General features: G+C 37.6%; 1 protein-coding gene across 4 annotated transcripts in view; it reads right to left on the reverse strand.

Moving 5' to 3' along the window:
• UGGT1 (UDP-glucose glycoprotein glucosyltransferase 1) overlaps positions 1 to 10,335 on the reverse strand; it is a 120,561-nt gene extending 110,226 nt beyond the window's left edge. For 2 of the 4 annotated variants that reach the window (XM_016433564.2, XM_007493975.3), the window contains exon 1: positions 10,054 to 10,335. In XM_016433564.2, the coding sequence (XP_016289050.2) occupies positions 10,054 to 10,114 (61 nt within the window). In that variant the 5' untranslated portion in view covers positions 10,115 to 10,335. Of the gene's footprint in view, positions 1 to 6,315; positions 6,362 to 9,806; positions 10,016 to 10,053 lie in introns of those variants that run through there. The other 2 variants (XM_007493976.3, XM_056793696.1) reach the window with 2 other exon arrangements.
• Between the last annotated feature and the right edge of the window lie 397 nt (positions 10,336 to 10,732).

The raw sequence follows: 10,732 nt of genomic DNA on the forward strand, positions 1-10,732 counted from the left end.
GAAATTGTTCATAGCCTTTGATACAGTGATACCATTATTAGATGTGTATCCCAAACAGATTTTTTAAAAAAGGGGAAAGGACCTATTTATACAAAAATATTTATAGCAGCTCTTTTTAAGGTGGCAAAAAATTGGAAATTGAAGGGTTGTCCAGCAATTGGGGGATAGCTCAATAAACTGTGGTATATGGTTGTGATGGAATATTATTGTGTTATAATAAGAAATGATAAACAGGGTGATATCAGAAAAAAACTGGAATATTCTTAAAAACCATGACAAAGTTTGAATTTAAATATAAATGGGGCTTTACTTCTTTCCCAAGGAATAAGTATATATATAGGACCTTGAAGTCTACAGCTTGTTGGAAATTCCTAGAAATTATTATGTCTTTCCCAAGGCAGTGGTCATCCCAGTGCGGTTAGCTGGTATGATGGCTATGATCATTGCCTCCCTTGTCCTGATTAAAGACTTATTCTTAAAACTAAAAAAAAAAACAAAAAAACACCCTGGAAAGATCTACTTGAATTGCTGTAGAGTAAAGTAAGCAGAAACAGGAGAACATTGTACACAGCAAAATCAATATCATACAATGATCAACAGTGAAAGACTTAGCTATTCTCAGTAATACCATGATCCAAGACAATTTTGAAGGATGTATGACAAAGAATGCTATCCACCTCCAGAGAAGAAGTCTGAATGCATATGGAAACATATTATATTTTACTTAATTTTATTTGTATGTATTTTTATTTGGGGGTTTTGCTTTTATATAAGTATTTTTCTCACAGCTTGACTAATATGGAAATATGTTTTGCAGGATCTTACATGTAGAACCCAGATCAAACTGCTTACCATCTCAAGGAAGGGGAAGGGCAGGAAGGAAGGAAGACAACTTGGATCTTGTGATTTTGAAAAATGTATGTTAAAAATTGTTAATACATATAATTGGAAAATAAAATATTTTTAATTTTTAATGGTAAATGACATTTTTATTTTTATTTATAAAATAATTTCATAATAGCCTTAAAATGGCTGAAGATAATCTGAAATGTTGAAAAAATCTAGACTAGAAATCAGCTGCAGACAGAATCTGCCAAAAAAAAACCAGATATATAAATACACACACACACACAAAGGAAACTGAAGAATAATAGTACTGACAGTAGGTCTTTGAAAACACAACCCAGGAAAAAAGTGAAAAAAGAGAAAAAATGAAACAACTCCACAAAAAAACTCTTTAAATGAAATACTTTATCAATTTTGCTTGATTTTTAGAACTCAAAATACAAATATATCTCCTCCAAAGTATATTTCTTCTTTGATATATCCATAGACAGACATATGTCATTACCTCAAAAGGAGGTTCTTATGACAAAAAAATTAAAAATAAAAACTTCCCAACTGTAACTATGAATTTAAAAAGCTATGCATAGTTAAGTTATTTATCCTTTTGGAGCTTATCTTGGTATAAGGTGAGAGTTGCTAGTCTAAACCTAATTTCTGGCACATTACAATCCAGTTTTCCCAGATTTTATCAAATAATGATTCCTTCATATTTGGAGTCTTCTGATTTATGAAATATTAGGTAACTATATTCATTTGCTTCTCTGTGTTACATTCTGTAATTTTGCTGACTATCATCTCAATGAATTTTCACTTGATTCTCTAGGGTTCTCAAAGTACACTATCATCTGCCAAAAAAAAAAAAGTGAAATTTTTATTTCTTCTTCACCTATGCTTATTCCCTGAAATGAATTTTCTTTCACTGCTAAGCTAACATTACTGGCACTGTGTTAAAGAGCAATGATTATGGATATACTTGCTTTACCCCTGACCTTATTGGAAAGAACTCTAGGTTAGCCCTATTATATATTCAATTCAATTCAATAAACATTTTCAAAGCAGCTACCATGTGCCAACCACTGTACTAAATGCTAGGGACACAAAAAGAGACAAAAGACAGGTTCTGCACTCATATAATTTAAAACCTAATGGAGGAGTCAACAGGCAAACAAATATATACAAAGTTATGTACAGAATAAATATGAAATAATTAAAAGAGGGAAAGCACTGAAATTAAGAGGGGTAGGGGAAAGTTTCCTGTAGAAAGTAGGATTTTAGTTGGGGCTTTAAGGAAGTCAGAGAAAGCAATAGCTGGAGCAGAGAAGAGAAAGCATTCAAGGCATGGGAGACAACCAGAGAGAATGGAGCTTTTGGAGCTTTTTGTTTGTAGAATAGTCAGGCAGCTAATGTAACTGGATGGAAAAGTACATACTGGGGAGCAAGGTGAAGGCTGGAAAGGTAAGAGGGGACTAAGTTATGAAGGGCTCTGAATGCCAAATGATACTTTTGTATTTGTCCCTGGAAATAACAAAATAGGTGTGGTTGATTGAACATTTAATTTGAATGTATAAATATTATTTTAAATCACAAAGTTTAAATTCCTTTTGAGAGTAATTTTAGGTTAAGGAACCTAAACCTCTCCAAATCCAGAAAATGAACTGTTTGGAGAAGACACCATGAAGATGCCTCCACAGACCACATGCTGCACCAGAAGATCCAGAGAGAACTGTGGGATGTGGTGATTTGAACTGTGTGGGGTTTAAATGCATTTGTTTTGTATGTATACTCTTATGCCAAAGGGAACCGCCCCTAACTGGGTTTTTGTCAATTGGCCTAGCAATTATTGGTTTTGTTCTCTTTCTCTTATCCTCAAATTATTATAATTTCATAACTTATATGTTTATAAGACCCACTGGAGAGACTAGTCTTCCATGGGTCTCAGGGGAGAATATATAAATGGAGATTTTTGAACCTTAGATTTCATTCCCCAGAAGTCCTTGGTATTTCCCAGAATTCCCTATAATCTCTCCGTGTCTCCATGCTGGCGAGATCATGTTATTGGTATTTACCTGGCAGTAACACCTCCCATGTCCTCTCTTCTTGCATGATGTAGCATCAGCAGTTGATAGTGGTAAGGCAGGGAAAATTTGAAAATGGCTAACCAGCCACAAGCACGTGGTTTTTATTTTATAACCTCTTTATTCCTTGATTTCTAATGATATTTAATAAATCCCTTAAAATATATTATTTTAATTATTGCACATTAAATTTAATTTTTTACTTCTGGGGAATGAAGTCTAAGATTCAAAATCTCCATTTATACAGGATGCAGTGACATGATCAGCCCTTCTCTTTAGGAAAATCACTTCAGTGATTTAGTATGGATTAGAGCGGAGAGACACTTGAAGAAGACCCATCAACCAGCTTTTGCAGTAATCAAAGTGTGAAGTGTTGAGGGCCTGCACTAGAGTGGTAGCAATGACAGAAGAGAGAAGGAGGCAAACTAGAGAGATGTTGCAAAAGTGAAATTGTAGGGCTTTGGCAACAGATTAGATATGGAGAAGAGAAATAAAAGATAATGAGGCATCCAGGATGACTCCTAGGTTGTGAGTCAAAGGGGCTAGGACAGTGAAGGCAAACCTTTTAGAGACCACAGAGGCTGAGGGCCCAAACTGCAACCCTCATACTGCATGTGAGCTTCCCCCACCTTATCCCAGGGAAGGGAGAAAGCGCTCCCACTGAGATGCTAGGCAGAGAGATGGATGAAATAAGAAATGTCCTCAGGCCTGTGTGGAGAGGGGAAGGGGAACAGTCCCCTCCAACATGCTCTAGCATGTGTGCCATACATTCACCAACATGGGACTAGGAGGATAACGTTGTCCTCTAAAGTAACAGGGAAGGTAGGAGATGGGGAAAGCTTAAGAGAGAAAAATGAATTCTGTTTTGGACATATTAAACTTAAAATGTGGCCTGGATATCTGTTTTGAGATGTCTGACTGTGACCATGTGAAGTTGGAGGTCAGGAAAGGTAGAATTGAGAATCATTAGCATAAGGTTGATAATTAAATCCATGCAAGTAGATAAGTTTACCAAATGAAGTAGTATAGAGGGAGAGAACCCAGAAAAAAACCCAGAGAAATCCTTAAAGAGTGTGATCTGGGAAAAGATCCAGCAAAGAAGACAGAGAAGGAGTGGTCAAATAGTTAGGAAGAGAACCAAGAGAGAGTTGTGATTGAAAACCTAGAAAGAAGAGAGTATCAAGGAGGAGAGAGTAGTTAAGTATCAAAGGCTGCAGAAGAGGTGACGGAGAATGAGGATCAAGAGAAGGCCATTGGATTTGGCAATTAAAAGATCATTAGTAACTTCAGAGAGCAGTTTTGGTGGAATAAGGTCAGAAGCCAAATTGTATGGAGTTAAGGAAAGTGAAAAGAGTAAAAGTAGAGATACTTCATGAAACCACCTTTTCAAGCCTAGCTATAAAGGACAGGAGAAATATAGAGTAATAATATAGATGGAAGGATCAAATGAAGATTTTTTTCAGGATAATGAGATTGAAAATAAAGGAAAGAATGGTGAGGACACAGAGGGCATTTTGTTGGAGGAGATAGGATAGAATGAGGCTTAAACAAGTAGGGAGGCTAGCCTTGGTAAAGACTAAGGCCACTTCATCTGAAACAGAGATAAAGGAAGCGATAGTAGCAAAAGGTATATGACTGATAGGAGATAAGGAAAAGGGGAGAAAACATAGCTCATAGTGAACAGTTTCAATTTTTTTTGTAAAACATGAGATAAGGTTTGTAGCTAAGTTCGGTAAGGGAGGTTTCAAGAGGAATGAAAAGATTCAGAAAAGCTGCTGTAAAAAGTGGGATAGGGATTTCATGAGGAAGGCAGAAAAAGACTGCCTACCAGCAGTGAGGACCCAGTTGAGATTATGTAACATAATATGCAGTGGGCCCTAGTCAGAATAGTATATGATTTCTCATACACTTTCAGTAGAAAGTGTGTAGGCAAGGTAACAAATGGTAAGAGGGATCCAAGATCAAATCTTGACTGGACATAATCTGTGATATAAGGAGGCTAGGGGCTCAAAAGAGGAAGATAATACAGAGTTGAATTGGTTCACCAACAAGTCAAGAGGAAAAGAGAGTGCAGATGGCCTAAGAGAGAACTGAGGGGTAAAGGGACTGCAAGTTACGGTGTAGATTAAGTAAAGACAGAGGGAGAGGTGAAAAACCAATAGTTGAATAAGGGATTTCAGAATTCTTGAACATAGACAAGTTCAAGGGAGGATATGACCATCTTAGTGTGTGGCTGCGATTGGAGTGAAAGATTAGCTGATGAGAGATAAGCTGAAGAATTTAGTGGTTAGCATATTTTAGGAAAAATCAGTATGCATATTGAAGTCCCCTAGTATGAGAGCAGAAGTTGGGAAAGAGAGAAAAATGACATAGACTGGTTGAGGAAGGGAGTGACCTATGGATATGGGGACAATAGCTACCAAGAATTTTGGGGGGTGGTAGATATGAATACCATGAAGCTCAAGGGAAGAGAAGGTACTGAGTGATAGAGATAGGGGGAGAATCTGGAAATGGCAATGGAAAACAAGAATACTCCAATTCCCCCACATTGAACCTGAGGAGAATGAGTGATGGTCTGTCCTGGAAAGGGTAGCAAAAGGAAACTATGTCATCAGGGGAAAGTCAGGTTTCAGTAACAACTAGTAGATAGTAAGAGTGGGAGAGGAATGGATTTAAGATGAAGGAAGTTTGCTGCCTGTGGAACAAGAATTCCAGAGGGTGCAGTAGACAGGCTAAGTGGAGTTAGGATGTAACAGTGAGGTGGGAGGATTGAAGAGATTGGAAATGAGAAAATCAGGATTTAGGGAGTGTAGAATTATATTTGGGTAATGATCTACAGGAGTTTCAAGTCACTAGGATGTGAAGGGGTATGACCAGGTGTGAGAATGTTCATCATTAAATGGAGAGCACCACTCTTTAACCCTCAAAAGACAGGTGCAATATGAGATGGAAAGCTGAAGTCAAAGGGAGGGTTACTCTTCTTTGGATGTTTTCCACATAACATTTGGGAGACTAGATTGGCAGCAGGAGGTGAAAGATGACTTGAGCTGGTACAGATTTGGAAGTGGCTGGTTTGGCAACTCTAGGCTTTAGATATATACTATTTGCCATGTTAAGAAAAGGTCATTTATTCCTGTGTTTCCTAATGTTTTTAGCAGAAACGTGTATTGTTTTTGTGAAAAGCTTTTTCTGCATCTGACACAATCATGATTTTTGTTGTTCCTACTATTTATATAGGCAATTATGTCATTACCACATGTCAAATTTATATTTCTTAAAATAAAAGCATAACTATATTAGCCAAAACCAGAAAGATTATCTATAATTAGATTATAGACATTAACATCATTCCATTTGTTTTAAGATTCAATTCTGCAAAGGACAAGTTACTTACTGTCTACAAGACTTTGTTGTAGGTCTGGAATAATGGAAAATAAACAAGAATCTAGAAATGAAAGACCAGATATGTAAACTTTAAAAGTTAATACAATAACCCAAAAAGATCAAAGAAAAAAGAAATGGATCTATATGTACAAAAATATTTATAGTAGCTCTTTTTGCGGTGGCAAAGAATTGGAAATTGAGACAATGCCATCAATTAGGGAATAGCTGAACAAATTATGGAATATGAATATAACCAAATTAAGAAGTGATGAAGGGGATGGTTTCAGAAAATTTGGGAAGATTTATATGAACTGATTCAAAGTAAGGTAAACAGAAGGAGAATAATTTTCAAAGTAACAGCAATATTGTAAAGATAATAACTTGTGAAAGACTTAGCTACTGTAATCAATACAAAAATCCACAATAATTCCTAAGAACTCATGATGAAAATGCTATCTACTTCCAAATAGAGAACTTATGGATTCAGGGCATATTAAAGTATATATCGTTTCTTTCTCTTTGTCTTTTTTCTCTTTTTTTCTGAACATGGCTAATGCAGAAATGTTTTTACATGACTTTGTATGTAGAATAGGTAGTTACTTCTTGCATTTAGGTAGCTGGGGAAGGAAGCTGTGGAGGGAAAGAATATAGAACTAAAACAAATTAATTTTTTTTAAGTCAGTACATACTATGAGAAAATTGAGAGTCATAAGATGGTTATCACCACTGACATTCAGATCCTTTTAGAGTATTTATGGGTTCAGAAAAAGTAAGAGAAGAACCTAGTTTGTGCTGATAGAGAAAATAATTGTGAGGGGGAAGCTGGGTAGCTCAATGGATTGAGAGCCAGGCCTCGAGACAGGAGGTCCTAGGTTCAAATCTAACCCCAGACACTTCTCAGCTGTGTGGCCTGGTAAAGTCATTTAACCCCAATTGCCTAGCCCTTACCACTCTTCTGCCTTGGAACCAATACACAGTACTGAGTCCAAGATGGAAGGTAAAGGTTTAAAAATAATAATAATAATAATAATAGTGTGGTCTCAAAATGGGGGAAACAAGTTAGGACTAAAAAACCTGAAAGACAGATGCACAATTATGTCTTTAAGTAAGGGGTCAAATGAGACAGACACTCTAAGGAAATAAAGAGAAAGGAAGCTCAAGCCAGGCCCTGGTGCAGTGGGAGTGGGAAGGGGAATGGAAATAAGATACTATAGAAAAAGGAAAGGAGTTGGAGTTAGGGGAAAGCTCTAAATTACAAAAGTTGTGGGAAATGGACAGCTTTTTGGAATAAAGATGCATTGATGCTTTAAACTTGTGCTGTACAAAATGAGTAATGTAAGTCTTTATAACTATAACTTCTCTTTTCTATATATAGTTTGTACCCTTAGATTCCCTGGCACCAAAATTTAAAGTCCTTATATTTTAATGAACTAAGATAATAAAGATAGAAAAAAAGGGAAGAGGAAGAAAAGAAATGGTTAGAAAAATCATGAATTACAAAGTAATGGTTTTCAAAGGAGAGACTGTGCCACTCTTGATTCCCCAGCATAAAGTCAATAAAAATCTGTGATGGAAAGGGGAGGTTATCTTACTATCACAAACTCTATTCAGTAAAAGCTTGGCAAAAAAACTTCAAACTACGAAGTAGTTTTTTGTCCTCTCAACAACTCAAAGTGTGAATGGCAACATACAATCTTTAAAAAATAAAGCTTTCTCATCAATCAATAACTCACAAATTGACACAACAGGACTGTGAACACTAGTGTTAGAGTCTAGTAAATGCAAACCACTGACATAAGACTCAGATCCTAGATGTTTGTTTTCTATATAGAATGATAGTCTACTGCTCTATTTTTTTATCTGTAAGAAGAAAACAATATCTTATTCACTATTAATGTACAGGGAGATACAATGAGGACAGTCGTCCATTAACAATGGAATAAGATCTGAAATTGAATTCTGGCTCTGATACTTATTTACCTTGTCACATTTTTGAACCTTAAGGAATCTTACAATCATGGATTTAGAGTTAAAAGTGACTATGGAGACCAATATTATATAAATAATGATTTAATATAGTTAATATGTGGAGTCCTATGAATTCCTTGAAAAATATACATATAAAAATTTCATATTAAAATTATCACGTAATTCTATTTAGAGCCAACAATGAAGCTATAACAAAGATTCACTTTATTAACTAGGTTTCAACATAGGTGAAGAAAGAGAACATTATAGTGAAGTCTTAAGTCATAATTTTTATTTTTTGAGAATAAAAATTAAAACAAAGTGTTATTCAAATAGCAAACTTGTTCTGGTCAGGAATCAGACAACCATTTATTAAAGATGCCTTAAAATTTCAATGAAAAATGAAAAGTTACATGCATGACATTAGATCTATTTCTATAAAAATGTATTAAAAGCAATCGAAAGTAAGAAATTAATTGCTGTACAAAGTGCTATTTGTTTAGTTTTATAGACTACTGATATTCATACAAATCACTAATGACTACATGCAATCAGAATGGGAAACACAATCACTATAACAAAATGAACTTCTGGTTTTCAAAAATTCTCCATAAAAGCTGACACTTTTACAAGGCCATAATGGCACACACAATTTAATGTTATCAGAATGAAAAATCTTCCTTTGTAGCTATATTTGATGAAATAATAATACAAAACTGAAGTATGCAAAAAAGATAAGCTAACATCCAAATTTGGCAAAAGATGCAAAACATTTTTACATTTGAACCAATAGATAAATCCAGATTACAGAAATGACTCTTTTTTGGCAGTGTAACCTTTGAACTTCTGCCAGATCACTGCAATATAAAAATGAAACCTCATTATCCAACATCAGGCTACGAATTATGGAATTAGATTAAAAAGCAATATGCATCCCCAGTTTTAATTTAAAGCCTCAACACAGTCAAAGTATGGAGACTTTTCAAGTTCAGTCCTCAAACCTCTAGAACTCGCAAATTGCTTATATAAAGTGGTCTAAAATCAGGTAGGGAAGTGGATAGAGTGATGAACCTATAATCAGGAAGATCCGAGTTCAAACTGTGACTCAGAAACTTCTTATCTTTGTGAACCCGGGGAAGTCACTTAACCTCTCAGCTTCAGTTTATTCATTTGTAAAATGGGGATAATAGCACCTACCTCACTGGCTTATTATGAAATTTAAAGGCAGCAGATTACATAAAGTGCTTTGCAAACCTTAAAGTGCCATAATCTCACTTTTGTACTTTCAATTGGGATATCAAAACCCCATTATTAAGCACATAATGTTTACACAGTTAACTTATTCATCTATCATTTAAGTGGCTCAAAATATTTCCACTGAGAGCTCTGCCGGGAAACCATTTCCTCAGGCCAGAGCTCAGTAAGAAGTGGAAAGTCATTACTAACTCCACTTCACAGTTGAGGAAACTGAGGCATTGGGAGGTAGGATATACCCAAGGTGACCCAGCAGGCAGGGTCCACTGCCCCTCTCACCCCTTTCTGCCTACACCCTTGAGAGCACGTGCAGGCGCCAATCTCGTTCTCTCCTCCAATCAAGTGGCCACTTGATGCACTCTCTGCGACTCCCATTCTACAGAAAGAATAAACTGAGGCCAGGAGCTGGACCCTCAAGTCTCTAGCCCCAGACTCTGGGGGCAGTCCTTGCTGCTTGCCCGCCCCCCAGCTCCGTCCTGGTCTGTCCAAGTCTTCGCATTGCCTCCAAACCGCCCTTCCCAGGTACCTGTCACCCGGCGCGCAACTGCGGCACAATCGCCACCGCCACCTTCACTCCTCCTGCTCATCCCGGAGCCGGTCTCACGCTCCGCCCGCGACAACGACGGCGCTCAGAGGGGCGGGAGCTGTTATGGCTGCCGCTCCAGTGAGCAGCTGACACGCTCCGTTCCGTTCCCGTCGTGTCCCGCCCCACTCTGCCCAGTCCAGCCGCACCGACTACTCTCGGAGGCTGGCCTGAGACAGCAGCAAACAACCCGGGTCGCCGACCACCTATACTTCCGCTTCCGCGTGTCTGGAAGACTTCCGGCCAACGAGTGGTAGCGCACAACTCGGAATTGCCAGAGCGTCGCTCTACCGCTAACGTCCATCCGGGATTATTCACTCATTTTCTGTTACTCGTTCCTGAAAGTGGCTTCGTTCCTACCCTATCCTCTATCCCTAACGTGCTGTTTTTAGTTCCTTTCTCAAGCGGGATGAGCCTGTTCTCCCTTCACTCCTATAAGCGGTTACAAGATTTCGTGACGTTTCCTGCCGTTAGCCGGTGGAGGCTCCCGTGACTGTGGGCGCTGGAGCCCGTCCCCTCAACCGGTCTCCCTGCACTGTCCGGCCAGCCCTGTTTCGGCCTACGCTGACCCCCCCATGGCCAGGGTTTCTTAGGCTTTGTGGTTCCTTCATTTGTAAAACAG

This window comes from Monodelphis domestica, chromosome 4 (genome assembly GCF_027887165.1).
Source record: "Monodelphis domestica isolate mMonDom1 chromosome 4, mMonDom1.pri, whole genome shotgun sequence".
Lineage (NCBI taxonomy): Eukaryota > Metazoa > Chordata > Mammalia > Didelphimorphia > Didelphidae > Monodelphis > Monodelphis domestica.